Source organism: Equus quagga, chromosome 8, assembly GCF_021613505.1.
Source record: "Equus quagga isolate Etosha38 chromosome 8, UCLA_HA_Equagga_1.0, whole genome shotgun sequence".
NCBI lineage: Eukaryota > Metazoa > Chordata > Mammalia > Perissodactyla > Equidae > Equus > Equus quagga.
The window spans coordinates 73,123,532-73,139,679 of record NC_060274.1 but is presented as its reverse complement, the minus strand read 5'-3'; the positions used below and the strand labels follow the sequence as shown (position 1 = coordinate 73,139,679).

The 16,148-nt window shown below is 37.1% G+C and overlaps 1 protein-coding gene across 1 annotated transcript in view; it reads left to right on the top strand.

The window, feature by feature from the left end:
* Positions 1-11,089: 11,089 nt before the first annotated feature.
* MEOX2 (mesenchyme homeobox 2) overlaps positions 11,090-16,148 on the top strand; it is a 62,808-nt gene continuing 57,749 nt past the window's right edge. The window contains exon 1 of the mRNA XM_046670696.1: positions 11,090-11,968. Within this exon, the coding sequence (XP_046526652.1) occupies positions 11,455-11,968 (514 nt within the window). The 5' untranslated portion in view covers positions 11,090-11,454. The remainder of the gene's footprint in view (positions 11,969-16,148) is intronic.

The following is a 16,148-nucleotide window of genomic DNA, read 5'->3' as shown; positions in this document are numbered from 1 at the left end:
GGATTAGAACATTTTTGGATTCTATTAAGTAATGATGTGCTGTTCAGACCTTATGGAGATGTTCCTCATATAGCTATGTTTTTTCTAATTTTAAATTTTCATGAATACGGAGTTATTAATATTAAATTTTTCTCTACTAAAAGTATTTCTACACTCATGTTTTTGGCAATCTAACTTTGTATTTTTTAAAACATTAGAAAATCTGAAGGAATTGATGACTAGATGCTTGAAGACAGAAATAAAGGAAAATGATGTGGCTCAAATATTTGCCTCAGGAATGTGTCTATCAAATGAATTAATGGAACAAGAAAACACAGGTATGGCATTTCAGGGCCATTTTACTGGATGAGTTATATATATTAGAGAGATTAGTGGTTTTCAGGTTGTGTCTCTGGATTCTTTTGTTCCTTTGTAGGTGCCACCCACAAACCCATGATTGGGGGGGAGGAGGAAAAACACTAAGCAAGGGCTACCAGGTCCCCTTTACCTGCATCCATCATAACTGCTCTGCTTCTTACTGTCCACTTTACATAGTTTGGTTCTACAATGGATTTCCTTTGAAAAAAGAGATTTTTCCTGATAATTAAGGTTTTAAAACTACTACTCTAGAAAGTTTTCATATCTTCAGGTTAAATTATCATATTATATCAGATTTTACTGTAAATCATTACAAAACCTTTCTGGAACTAGGAAGAGATTCAATTCTAAAATAATATAGATTTTAATCATTGTAATAAGATATAGAGTTCATATTTATCTAATATAGCTATCACAGATTATTCAGGCATAGATGATATAATGATGTCTGGACATTACCTATATAACAATTAGCTTACATTTAGCATAATTTACATATACTCAGGATATGAAGCAAGCATAAGTTATATACATAGATGTTAAATCTTAAGTTCTACAGTGTCATTTGTTTCAGGGGTATTTTGTCTCATTGGTAGTATGTCTAATTGTTTGGCGTTAAAGGAGTTGCATATTTCAGCAGAATTGTGGGTAGAATTAGTCCAATTGTTATTATCCCACTAAATATCTGTTTTTAAAGAATGTTCATACCTGTAACAAAGCTGTATCCAGTAAAACCTAAAATAAAAGGCCCCAAATGCTACTATAAATTCATTCCAAAGTATTATGGTTAAGCAATGTTGTATGACTTCTTCCTTAGAGCTTAGTAGTCCTTTTGGCCACGGCGACGAGATTTTGTCATTCATCCCAATTTCTAGGTTTTATATGCTGAGAGGTTTTTTAAATCATATTTTGAAGCAAGTAGTAGAAAAGTCAAGTGAAATATTTGCAACCTGAATGTATGATCATTAAATACAAAATGTTGAGATAATTAAAGTTAAATTTATCATTAACACATTATTTTCTCATTGAACAAACGTTCATGGAATCTTGTCCTAGGACAAAATGTCTCAAAATATTAGAGTGTTAATTGGGGAAAAAGTGGAATGAATGGCTAGATATAAGTAAATACTTGCAAAATTTCTTGTTAGACAGTAAAAGATCTTTAGGATAGATGATAATGAAAATTATCATAATGATAATATCTATCATCTAAAGACACACTTGCTAGACTTACGTTGACTTGCTAATTTATATTATCTCATTTGTTAGCATGAAACTATAGAAATAAAAATCTTTATTTAGAGATGAGGGAACCTAGACACAAAAAGTTAATTAACCTCAGCATGATCAAAGTGCTAGTAAGCGACAAAAACAAGACACCGCCCAGAGTGTTATCTTCAAGTCTATCAATGAATCATTAAAGAATGGACAGTGTTGATTGAAAATGAAATGCAATATTTGATAGGGAATGAATCTAATTTACACATAGAGATAAGTGTCACATAAGTGTCACAACACAACTGCAGACTTGGAGGCAAATTCCCCAAAGAATTTGACCACTGTCATTATATGTGGACACAACTGTTGTTCTAACTCCAGTGAAAATTAGAAATGAACCTCTGCTCTAGAGCAAAAACAAAAACAAAGCAAAAAATACAAAAATCAAAAACAAAACAAAACTGAAGTTGTGCTAAGAATCTTATCCGTTCAATTTTCTTTGTAGTTAGACTTTCCTGATGGGACGTAGCAGCTATACAGGTATTAAAGTCTAATGATAAAGTGAAACTTGCAGATCTAAGTGCTCTGTGGAGTATATTTATTGTTTACTCTGTGCCAGACAATGTGCTGGAAAACATCAGCTGAAGATTCCAGGAAGACTCAAGGGATATACAGTTTAGTGGTGAAAATTAGGCCTATCTGGAGAAGATCTGAAGTTTGCCAAAGTCTGATATGGCAGAAGCGTTTACTGCTCACCAAATGGCCATGTGCTGCAGAATATTTTCCAGTCGCCTTGCAGGTATATTGGACTTTGTTCTGGCCTACAGGCTGTGACTAAAAATGACATGTGTCACATCTGCATCAAAGTATATGAGACCAGGTGTGTCACCCTCCACCTCTCTTTTCCCCTGCTGCAGTATGTTGGAGAAACATATTAAGATGACTTATTCACAAGATCAATTCCTGCCTGGAGAACTAGCCATCTTGCATCAGAATTTGCAGGAGTAAGAACTAAACTTTTGCTAAGGCAATAAGATGTAGACATTAACTCACTGTGACAGCATTGTCTAGTCCATCATGAATAATATACCCAGCTCTTCTTTGCAAAAACCGTTGCTAAATGAATCTACGACTATATCAATAATTAATTAACGACGATACTTCTGATGCACAGAGGAATAATCGAATGTCTTCAGATAGGATGTTTTGCAGCTCCAGGAATTTCCTGTGTTTCCTTGAGATCTTTTTATGGAGATTTCCATGTGTGGTACCACATTGTGAGGCTCCTAATTATGGGGTCAAGAGGCTCAACTTACAGAATGATTTCAGGTCCTACATCATTTTGACAGATACATATGTAATTTGGTACCTATTTGTGAGGGGGGGAAATAAGAGAGAAAAAGTTAAATGATATCTTCTAGATCAGCACTGTCCTAGAGAAATAATATAAGGTAATCCACCTAGGTAATTTTAAATATTCTAGTAACTACATTAAAAAAGGAAAAAGAAAATTAATTTTCATACTGTACTTTAGCCCAATATATCCAACAAATGTCATTTTAACATGTAACCAATATAAAAGCTTATTAATTTCATACTAAGTCTTTGAAGTCTGATTGCATTTTAATCTTAAATCATATCTTAATTTGGACTAGCCACATTTCAAATGTTCAATAATCACATGAGCCTGTATGTAACAGTGCAGCTCTAGAAGTGACTTAAATTTATTCCACATTTACTGAGCTCATGTTAGGCAACGTGGTAGGCACATTCACAACATTATTGAATTTATTCATTATAATATTCTTTTGAGTTAACAAATAAATGCACTCATAGAGTTAAAAAGTGACAGAGCTAAGATTCAAATCCATTCTCTTCTGCTTTTGGAGATGAAGCCATGCTCTAGGCAAGTAGATTACCATGGGGAGTCCTCTGTAAGAAGTCCAAGCAAGAAGAGTGAGGGCCCCCAATAAAGTAATGGCTTTGGTGATGGAGAGAAGGGTGGAGTTAATGAATGTTAAAGAGGTATAATGGGGACTATTCTACCTGATGACTGATTGCATATGGAGGGTGAGAATGGAGGGGCTTGTCAAGAATGGGTTCCTATTTCTGACTTGAGCTAGAGTTGGCAATGGTGCTGTTTAAAGAGAGACTGACATGGGATTTGTTAATGTAAAGTTTAGATTTAGCAATTTTTGATCACTGGAATTGTTAGTACAGTGAAAGGAACCTAACCCACTTTTTTGTTTTGGCCATGATTAGGTTATATTTGACCACAAACACCAGATGATAATGATTTAACACCTGATAACTATTTAAGACTTATATTGTCTACAAACAGAGCTACACATGGATTGGCAAGTCTTTAATATTATTACAGAAAGAGGAATACCAACAGCTAGTTCAGCAACCTCAGATTTATAGTGCCTACCATTTAGAAGCTTCTATGTGCTTCTTGGTATCTTTTTTAAAGATACCTCTTCAGCTTTGTCACCGCATATGCAACAGTGGAGGTTTCTGCAGAGTTTTAGAAATATGTGCTTATCTTCGGACCTGGAAGAACAATTCCAAGTGATGCCACCTGTGCCTGAGCCATCTGCTTTGGCAGAGTCTATCAGATAGTAGTATGCCACGTACTTTGGAAAATCTGATCTTAAAAATTCAAAGGGACTCAGCTTTTTACTCTGATCAAATCACATTATTAACTTCATAATGTAGGATACACGAGGTGACTAAGAACAAAACTTGGAGGGATCCAAGCATCTCATAAGCTATTAGCAGGTGCTACTGGCCCACACATGGTAACTGTAATGGAAAAATTAACAATTATCCTGGAAAGTGATAATTGTGCTACTTTTATTTCTCTATGTTTACTACATCAGAGAAATATTCTTAAAGTTGTTTGCAATAAGTGAAGGTTTTGTTATATTTAATTATGGGTCAAATTTGTTTAAATTGACTTTGAGTATGTCTTCATAGAAACACTAACCTCACTGTAACCAGTACATGTAATCATCTTTAATGAATTATTTGCAGAAATCCTGCTGCAGATCACTACAGATGCCCTAGATTAGAGGAAAGAGGAAAGGTTTCCCATTACTTATGCAGCCCCCTTCAAGATCAGTAGTAAGTTTTCCTGTATTTTTTCATAAAGTATTCCAAGATACTTATGTCTTTTTCAGTCACGGCTCTGTTTTCTTGTCCATTAGTTATATATGCCCTCAAAAATTAGTTGTTAGAAACATGGAATTAGAGCAAGGTAGTACCTGCAACTCTGAGGTTATAAGGGAAGGGTCACACAAAATGAATGTGCTGAGTAGGGGGAAATAATCTTCTGTAGCCACTCTGGGTTGAAGACGCTTCATCTAGTATTTATACACTCCTACATAGTATAGACAAAGCTTTACTTTGATCACAGATCTCCTTGTTGGTGAAAACAACTGTTAGCTGATTGTATGAGGAATTGCCTTATCCTGGGCCCTTGGGCTCAGAGCTGATGGTCCTTCAGCATTCTAGTTAGTGTTTGATTCTACAGGAATTCCCTTATACTCTGAAGTGCTCTAAGATGCAGTTGGCCCAATCCTTTTTCTTTTCCTCAGCCACTGAAAGCTGTTGAAAACCAGCTATTCCCTTCCCATAGACTATTACCTCAACTTAGCAGAAATCATCCTCTAAAAATAAATAAAATTTAGAAAAACAATTGATTACAATGAGTTTCAGGTTACAGATTTGTAAGATGAGAAGGCAATGATATTCCGAACTTCTGACATTCTGTAGCTTGCACGTGTCCATGCATTGACCACATCTTTGCCTACGTTTCACATTATGCATATGTGATTACTTGAAATTGTTTCTCAGAACAGTATTTTGTTTTTATTACTTTTATCAAAAATACATATGTTATGTATATGTTTAAACAAAAACTTTTGTGATTACTTATTTTTAAAAATTCCAGTTAAACTAAAACATGTACCTGAGATCTTTTTACCATTATTATAATTATATGTGACTTATGAATTATATGTTTATATTATCAAATATAGAATTATTTTCCGTATATTTAAGCTTATCTTATTTCTCTATCTTTTCACCTGCTAGACACCTTCTTCTGGTTTTCCCTTGGCCTATTCTGTCTTACTATCGTCTTGCTAATTCTTTAGGTCAACTGAGACATAAGCAGATAGTTGTCATTTAATCGTTTTCATTCTTGTTTTGATCCATTTTCGTATGGCCATTGCCTTGTATAAAAATATTCCATGTGACTTCTCAAAATCTTTACAAATCTGAGCTGAATCAAGGCATTAAACTCTTAAAAAAATTTTGTTATAAGAGATCATGTATTTGGCCTTAACTTTCCGTTTTGTTTGATACACAAATATACAATATTTTCCCTTTATTCCTATGCAAAAAAATGTTGACATCAAAGGCAGCTGGTGTTTCTCTGCTGTGTCTGAATTGTATAAAATTAGAGTGTGCAATTAGATATTTTGGAGGAGCTATACCAACACAGCTAAAACACAGAAGTTTTTAGTGATTCAAATCATAAACCTGGGCTCACAATGAAAGAACCACTTTAAGAATAAAACGTGCTACAAATTGATGAAGCATGAAAAATAAAAACACATAAAAATAACCTACTATAGTGCCAAAATTACATTAGGCATGTTAAACTCTTCAAGTTAGAAAACTTAAAACAGAAGACTGAGGTTTTACCTATAATTCTCATCTTTAGTTTCGATTGAATTTTAGCTCTCTAAGATTTATGAACTTGTTCTAAATTAAATCCACTTAAAAGTATAGCATTGCTTTTTATGACATGGGAGAAATAAATGGTTTATTTCTCTTAAATTGTGGATAGGAATTTAATGCTTGTGAGTTTGATGGTATAGAATATGTAACGTAATTTATAGCCTTGCATTATAGAACTGTCTTGAGTTAGTGTGCCTGTCCATCTTATAGTTACATATGTAAAGGAGGGAATTTTCAAATCTAAAAATTTGAAATGCATACATATGTCAATAAAAATAACATTTAAGGTGAATGCAAATGAAAATATTGAAATTGAATGTAATTATTTCCTATGTGCATCATTATAAGGTAACTTTGTTGAATAATTCTGCATTTAAAGCAGGTGAACAGGAAATTTAGTTAGAAGCTTTCAAAATTTGAGAGGTAGTCAATATCTTCCTAATTTCAACACTCCCCCCTCACAAAAAAAAGATAATTAGAATTTCATAAAATGTATGTGGAAAGCAATAGGAATCATGGAAGATTGCATATATTTTGAATTTTTAATTAAATCTTATAAATTTAATTTTATCAGTCATAATCTATATTTCGTGCTAGTTTCCTAAGTATTGTTTAATATATGGTACTTCAGTTGTATCGAAGAAAAGCACTAATTTATGAAAGAAATCACAAATGTAGGAAGAAATAGAAATTAGAAAAACAAAGTATGTTGGATATTATTTTACACTTTTCAAAAGTAAGTATAAGTATTCATTTTTTTCTACTATATGTAGAAATATATTGTGAAAGCACTAATCAGTGTTATGTAAACATAGTAATTTATTTTAAAAATCAGTAAAAGTATATAGAATTACTAAATAACAAGCGTTAGCCAAAGCAAAATTGTTCTTCAAATTCTATAATACATAGTTCCTGGAGAAAGGCATATTCCTTAGCTTTTAAAAATGGAGTGTATCATAAATCACATAAATTACCTTTGGGTATTTAGCATATTTTAATATATTTTCAAAATTCTTTATTTCAGAAGAACCAACTGAAGGACGTAACTATTATTCTTGGAGAAATATCACAGAAATAATATTTCTATCCTCAACAAAACTTTCAGAGACAAATTGCAGTCTCAATTTAATTTTCCATACTTAAATTCATATATCATGACTCTATGTTACTAAGGCAAATATATCTAGCAGTTAAAATGCAAAGTAAAGCTTCATAATATCTGTAGCTAAAGATAATATTTAATTTTAAATATTTTATTCCCATCATACCTCATGTCACAAACATACAGAAGAATGACAGCTCTTAAAAGAATCATCATGATTCTTAAAACAAAATTTAAACAAACTTTTCAGATTCCTTAATTTAAGTGCTATTCCTCTTAAAATAGTCTTAAAAAATATCTCTGCCTTTACTATTGAATATCATTTCATTAAGCGGAAGGGATAATAGATATGCATATTTATCAAATTTAAAGAGCCTAGCACATGTTTCACATAATTTTGGTTATGTTTCCTACAAAAGATGAGCAGCTTACATTTTTCATATACTCAATCTCTTGTTATAATGTGCTGCTTGTAGCATGAAATATTGGTATTAATAGAACATTTCTCAGGAAAATTCAAAATTATTGTAAATATAGAATAAATACTATACAATGTATAGTTTACAAGGAATCTCTAGAAACTCTATAATAAGTTTTGTAATTTTTACCATTGTTCATGACCTAATTAGCCATTAGAGGTAAAAAGGCATCTTTCAACATTGGATATTTTAGATGTGGACACTGAAATAGCTATTATAGGGAATGCTAGGAATTTTTCCTGTTGTAATACATTTTGAAAAAATTCTCTATGGCCTAGAAAATAAAAGCCAATATTTTATCTTACTCCAAATATTCTAAAAAATGAAAATTTTGAAAAAAAACTTTATGGAGTAACTAATATATATTTGGAATTTCGGAGAAAATAGAAGTCATATTTCATTCTCAAATGCATCAAGTCCTCCTTTTTACTCCTTTCTTCTTTGAATCATGCTTTTTTCTCTACCAAATAACATTTTCCTTACATTATGCTTTCTGTTAGAAATCTGGACTTTATAATTTTTACTGATATTATATGTTTTGGGTCTTCAATTAAAAAGACCTTTCCTGCTAGCTTTGTTTTAATTAAGTGCCTTTCAAAGAGACTCCTTCGCATTCTAACCTTCTCAAATTTTTCTTTCCTAGACTTCTAGCCTCACCGTTCCAGAGGCTGACTGGCTGAGGCAGGTTGTAGAGAAATTTCTGGACATGTTGTTAACATCTGACACAGTGAATGAGAAAAAAGCCAGCACAGTCACCGAGCAGGTTCAAGGAGAAGGGGTAGCTCCTGGAGATGAAAAGTTTGTGTTTGCTAGTTGCTAGTTACCTGCAACACACTGGTTAAATTCAAAGCCTTTCATTTCTCAATTGCCTCGCCCCCTCCAAATCACTGTAATGCAAACCAAAAGGACCTTTATGGATATTTTTTATTGATGTGCACAGATCAAGTGTATCTTTAGTTAGTCTTGTCTGACATTTTCCACAATACTTTTAATAGACAGCATTATATTATGTAAATATTTCTGGTTGCAGTTTATGGAGGTGGGTGCCTAAATTTCTCTTTGGATAAAGCCTTTACTGCTTCCACCCAGAATCCATGGAGGAGCTACCCAAGTTTGGGAAGTTTAGTGTGGCTCTTTGTACTTCAACTTTTAATATCAGAGCACATATTGAAACCATAAACACAATGAAAATTCAAAAAATATTAGAAGAATATACCCCCTCCTTTTTTATCCTTAAAGAACCAAGGGCATGGGGAGTGACAGGAAGAAACATTCTTAAGATCTAAGCCCTGGACGCCATCCTGCTAGTGCTTAAAACCCTTAGAAACGTGCAACCTGAAGAACACCCTCTTTCAAAGTCTAAAACAAGATTAGATTCCCAAAACATATCGGCAAAGAAAGTCTTACCGTCAAATGCTTGCAGCAGGTCCCAGCTCAGACCCAGACTGAAAAGCTGAGCAGCTGGTGAACAAAAGTTTTAGGTTTTTTTTTTTTTTTTTTTTTAACGAAGTCTGCAAAACTAATTTCCCTCAAAATAGGGCTCAATTTCCGTTAAAGAAAGCAGCGCTTACAAATCTCAAAATTCCTGATCACCCCCACCTCATCCCACCTCTAAGCAATGGAAAACAATTCGAAATTTCACACGGATGTAAAGGTTTATTGCGAAGCCACTATTCTGCGGTATAACTTAAAAGAAAAGGGAGATAGTCAGGCTGAAGCCTGAGGGACCGGGCGAGGGAAAACGTCCTGCCTTGGGGACACTTCTCAAAGATTAATCAATACTTTTTCCTAATTCAAGCCAGATGGCTGGCGCAGTTTGCTGTCCCCATTAATCCCATTAACAACTTCAAAGACTTAGTCGCCATCCTCTGGACACCTGAGACAACGAAAATAACGGGGCGACGCTGCTGGTGGCACATTTGGGGTCCAGGGCGGGATAGGTGAGCGTCAATATTCTCCTGATGCGGCAAGTCCCAGGCAGGACTCAACTGTTCTGCAGCTCATTAGGCGTCGTTTGCTTGCCTTGTGTAAACGACTCTGCCCCTAGCAGACAGTGTCGCCTCTCAAGCAAGTGGCGGTATCAAAGCCCAGCCGTCGCTCGCACTAATTCACTGGTGGCAAGTTTTCTAACTCATTTTCTATAATGCATGATTGTAACCAGGGAGACCTAAAGTACCCAGGTTTAGTGAACTTTGGGGGATACTGAAGTGCAATATTTCTCAGTAAATGGAACCATGTCGTGAACTGGGGGCAGGGTGGGAAGGGTTGAGATTAGCTGATTTATTTTTGAGCGGAAGAGAGGGTGGATTTCTGGAGGGAAATGAGCGGACATGGGCTGGCTCTTGAGGGAAAAGACTGGAAAAGTGTGTGCAATATACACATCTCACGTGACCGGGACGAAATCGCTTCGGAATATTCCTGACCCAGGAAAAGTTCTTGGCGGACGAGTGGCTAGGAAATTAAGTGGGACCAGGAAAGCAGAGGGGGGGACGTTTGCGGAAAGCAGAGAGGGCATTTGCGGCAACAAGGGGAAGAGAGTAGCCACCTGGCACCGCAGATGAGGATGCCAGGGTCTGGATATCTGCAACTGCCACCGCCCCACGCTTTCCTTCCACCTATCCCACCACTTCTCTCTTCTTTCGGCACAGAGAATGGCCCTTTCTTGCTCGCGGGGCTCTTCCCTGCAGCCTCGGACCTGGCGTCCGAGCCTCCTGACAACCCACCCACAGACACTAGCTGCAAAAAACTAGGCGCGCTGCTGGGTCCAGGGCACGAGTTGATGCGAAGTTTGAAAAACTCTGAGCGCGCGCCAAACTAACTCTGATCTTCTTCCTTAACCCTACAGCTCCTTTCGTGCTCCTCAAGAGCTGGTCGCACCCCTAGCTTTCCTGCAGATGACAGTGCCTAAGTGGCATTGACAAGACACTTTTCCTGAGAGCAGTGAGCGGACTGGACACTGGGCGCTGGCCTGGGACTGGCGTGCATCGCGGCGCATTGCGGTGGACCGAGTCGGAAGGGGAGAGCGGCCGCCCGCCGGGGCTGGGTTGAGGCGCCAGGCGCGCGGCTTGCAGCCTCGGCGGCTGGCAGGGGCGGGCGGGCGTGGACGCGCTGCGTGCGTCCAGCCGGAGATAGGAAGTGGAACTGGGAGCGCGTGGCGCACACTGAGCGGGAGTTTTGGAGGGAGTTTACATGTGGTCAGCGCTGGCCTCCTAAGCCAGCCCCCAGCTCACATTACACTCTATTTATAACCTCTCAGAGCCATTTCCCCCTGAAAGCAGTTCTCTGGGACCACCTTCTTTTGGCTTCAACCTCTCCTACTCTTGACATCTGAGTAGCTCGGAGGGAAGCTCCTCCAGGTCCGAGTGTTTATATGTAAAGGGACTGGCCGCTAGGGCTCAGGACCGGGATTATCCGAGCTCTGCAGAAACGCGGGCGGCTATTGCTTGGGGAAGGGGAAAAGTCACACGGTTTCCAGTGAAAAGTGACAGAGGGTGGTGGCGTTTGGAACCGTCGTGAAGTCTTCTGCCTGGAACCCGAGACTTGCATGCTATGGAACACCCGCTCTTTGGCTGCCTGCGCAGCCCTCACGCCACCGCGCAAGGCTTGCACCCGTTCTCCCAATCCTCTCTCGCCCTCCATGGAAGATCTGACCATATGTCCTACCCCGAGCTCTCCACTTCTTCCTCGTCTTGCATAATCGCGGGATACCCCAATGAGGAGGGCATGTTTGCCAGCCAGCATCACAGGGGGCACCACCACCACCACCATCATCACCACCACCACCACCAGCAGCAGCAGCACCAAGCTTTGCAAACCAACTGGCACCTCCCGCAGATGTCCTCCCCTCCGAGTGCGGCTCGGCACAGCCTCTGTCTCCAGCCGGACTCGGGAGGGCCCCCGGAGCTGGGAAGCAGCCCACCGGTCCTGTGTTCCAACTCTTCCAGCTTGGGCTCCAGCACCCCGACCGGGGCCGCGTGCGCGCCAGGGGACTACGGCCGCCAGGCGCTGTCACCCGCGGAGGCGGAGAAGAGAAGTGGCGGCAAGAGGAAAAGCGATAGCTCAGGTAAGGACGCACCGGGCACCCTCCGCGAAAGGGGGCGGAGAGATGACAGGGAAGATTCTCGCACTATAGTGAGGCGGCAGGGAATATGGTACACATCTTGCCCTTTCTGGCTTCCCGCCGCCAAATTCGGCGGGGCTGCTTTGGTCATGTTATCTGGTGGCACGTGTTTCTCCGAGGGCAACGCTGCAGCCAACAGCGGTAAACTTTCCAAGGTTCAAACAAGTTTACCAGACAGTTAAGAAAAAAGAACAAGTGACAGAATGTGAAATCGATTGCGAAGCATGACCTTTCCTCTGAGCGATGGGGAGAGGAGTGCACCCTGGGATGTAGCGTACGCTGGGCGTGCTTGCGGGTGCCACTCCTTGACTTTTCCCTTGCAAGTTCCCGACTCCGAGTGGCTCGATTTTTCCCATCGTTAACCGGATTTCCAAATTATTGCACAATATTTGGAACTTGCAATGGAACTTGGCAGAGAGTATGAGAAAAAATAAATTGTCGTTTTTAAAAAATATTCTGATTTCAGAGTTCTCGAAATAGCAGCCTATTCCAAATGGTAAAAATTTCCCTTTCCAGGGCAAGAAGACATAATCTAGGAGTTCAGAGGATATAAAGGAACGTGTCAGAGAATTGTAAATAAATACACACTCAGAGTCTTGAAGAGAGGCGATTCTTGATAGTTGTATTCGTGTGGTGTCAATTTAAAGAGAGATTTTGAGTTTCAAAAGTGGAAAGTAAAATCCTCCTCCAATTGAGTATTATCGGAATCAAGTATTGGGAGACAAACAGCAAGCCGGGTAGTGCTGGTTCGCTACGTGCCGGAGGAGGCTGGAACGCGAGGGTGAGCGCAGGAGGCGCTGATCTACGTGGAAGATAACGCGGGCAGCCACGCAAAAGGGGTACCTTACTGAACGCGGGTGCGTGAAGGCATAGGCTGCCAACTAAATTGAAGCAATCCAGAGAAACTAAAGTTTTCCAGGCGACTCCTCAAAGCCTTTACCTATCTGTGTCATTATGAAATTGTTCAAAGATACTTTACAATGAAAGAAATTGAGTTTTCTTTTGTAGCTAATAGCGCAACGTGCGTCCCATCTTTTGGGAGAGGATCATTTGCTTAATATAACATTTATATATTTTTCTTCCTTTGCGGAATTGCTTTAACAGTTCTGAAAGGTAATTCCAGATATTGGTGTGAAGGATTAGAAAATGTTTATCGTTTATAATGCTTTAGGTAAGATCCCACATAAATGATAATAATTGAGCCGCATATTTCATGTTCCTTTGCAGCAATGGTATCAATTGTTCTTTAGTGATAGTATGGGATGGATTCTTCTATCACCAACTTAAAATCTGACATTTACTTTCCAAGGTCAGAGGTGAACTTTTAATGCTCCATCACAAATTAGTTTATATCTGAGAAAGTTACCATCAGTATCGCTCATTTTTAATGGTTTTTACTAACCATAAGTGAAACTCTCAAGACAGAGTTAAAAGGTTAATCATAGCAAGGTTTCCATCTTCATTAGAAAGAACGTTTTTAGAAGGCAATGATCATTTCATAGACTCAGCATTTGATATCAATGTAACTTTTTTGGAAGCAGCTCCCAGTTGAGGTTGGTCAGCGGCACTTTTGCAATTACAAGAAACTCTTACTGTTCATTTTACTTTCTGCAATGAGAAACCTACATGTGATGGATTGTTCCTTATGCTTCCTGAACTGAACCAAACGCAGCTAAGTTTCTTATGGCAAACTGAATGTTCGTATAGGCACATGTTACTCTGGTTGGGGAGAAATGGAGCAAGTGGGATCTAAGAACTGCTTCCTTAAATTATTTTAATAACAACTTTCTTAAGAAAATTGGTTATATTAATAGTACCACCCTCTTTTGGTGGGCAATAACCTTATAATAAAATAAATTTATTTTTACATGTTGAAGCTGATAATGAAAGTACTGGAAAAATGAACAAACACCAAAGTTTGCATCAGTTACATAAAGTATTAATAGATTGCATCTTGAGTGGGAAATACAATTAGTCATCACCAGGTATAGAATCACTGGGGAGTTAGAATGAACATTTTCTTTGATGGGATATTTTGAAACAACTTTTGACTGTATAAAAGGAAATATCACAGTAGTTTCTAGTTAAATATATGTACGCTCATTGAAAATAGAATTTAATTTGCCAATTTCACTACTCAAGTTAATTACTTGTTAGATCTCTAGGTAGATTTTAATTCAAGGTATCTTTCTCCTGTGATGATATTGCATTTGGTCTTCCATAATTTACATTCACAGCTATTTCATTTCCTAGTATTATAAAGGCATCTTGATCTAGCAGAAACTAAAGCAATGGAGAAAATCACTATAATTCTGGTATATTATTAACACATATATCTCTCATTGTTTATAGCACAGTTTAATATTTCAATACTTGCAAAAAATAAAATTAAATTAATTTCTGAACTCTTTAAACAAATAGTTTTAGATGAAAGTCACATCACGCATAATAGAGGCCATTTATATTTTGTTAGGCAGTTTATAATTACTACGTATTCTAATTGAAAGTAACTGCAGTACATGAATCTAGGGCAAAGTCGGAACTAAAATTCTGTATCCTTGCATCTAATACCCAGATTGTATGCATGTATGACTGTGTGAAATTCTAATAGAATTTTAAGCACCAGAAAATATTGAAAAACAGCCCAAAGTTTTATCCATGGTAATGATACTAGAACTACAATATGTAACATTTTCCAGCCTGCTTTTACATGCATTTCCCTTTCCAAACACACATGAACACACACATAAACAAACTCAAGAAGTCTAAGGGTGTAGAAACAAATATTTATGGACTTTAGGCTTCCTACAGTTTATTGACAAATGAAAATAACCAAGTTTAATAGAAAATCACACTTTTTTAATATGCGACAAACATTTTTGCAACTTTGAACCTGCTGTGCTTTCCAGCATTATTAGCAAAGCCAACATCTGCCATGCCTTCAAAGGAACTCTTAAAAAATCAAAACTTTACAACTGTACTTAATCTATACAAAGCAGGTGATTCTGAAAAATTTCTATAAAAAGTGTGAATTACTTGGCTTCAATTACATTTGATTTTCTCCAAGCAATGTAGTAATAGACATAAACTGCCCACTTTCAGTTAAAATAACCAAAATAGATTAATCAAATTTTAATTTTTATGCAGGTAATATACAGTATAAATATGTAAATATTTTCTATTCAAATTAATTGAATGAATATAAGTACATATTTCCTAAAAAATAAAAATTATATAAACAGGGAAGGAAGTGATTTGGGGATGTACATTTTACAGAGTTTTGAATCATATTAGATTCTTGTAAAATTGCAAATATTTTATTTATAGCTACAAGATCATAAAGTATTTGTTGTCTAATTACATCTGTCTATATCCTAACTATGCAGAATGACAAGCAAGTATGACATTAATAAGCTGGAAGTTAAATACAGAGTAATGTCTTATAGACCCTAACTCTGATATTATAGTTGTAATTTTTTCTAGATATTTCAATCATCATGTTTTCTGAAAGGAAAAAGTTACTTTATTATTAACCTCAGTGTTACTGGACTATGGCTTTTCAGCATTTGCTTTAGCGTTTAAAAAAGAGTCTATTGGATCTTGACGATTATAGGAGAATATTGAACAAATTAAATGTCTCAAATCTATGGAACGAAAAAACACATTTTCAGTCTTTTTCTTGGAGTGATAGATTACTTTTAGGCGTGAACATTTTTAAATAGTGGCCTTACATAAAAAATATTCTAAGTACGATTGACCTCCGTAAGGATTCTCAAATGATTACTCTCGAAAGCCAAGAGCAGCAATTCCTTTAGAATTAAGGTGCTTTATTGTTGAAAGTCCACAATGAATGGAAGGAAGAATGCAAGTAAAAATAGGTATAGTTTCCAGTTCTGTGTGAATATCTTTATTTATAGTTCATTTGAAAATGAAAAGCATTAAATGCAAGGCTTGGCACCACTAAAACTTACATTTGAGTTAAAAACCCAGTGCTAAGTATTTACAATTTTAATCTTTGTTTACAGTAATTATCAATGGAAACCATTATGTTGACACCCTGTAAACTGATCTCCACTAATAAACTGAAAAAAATATTTTAAGCATTACCTTGGTTTCCCTCTAT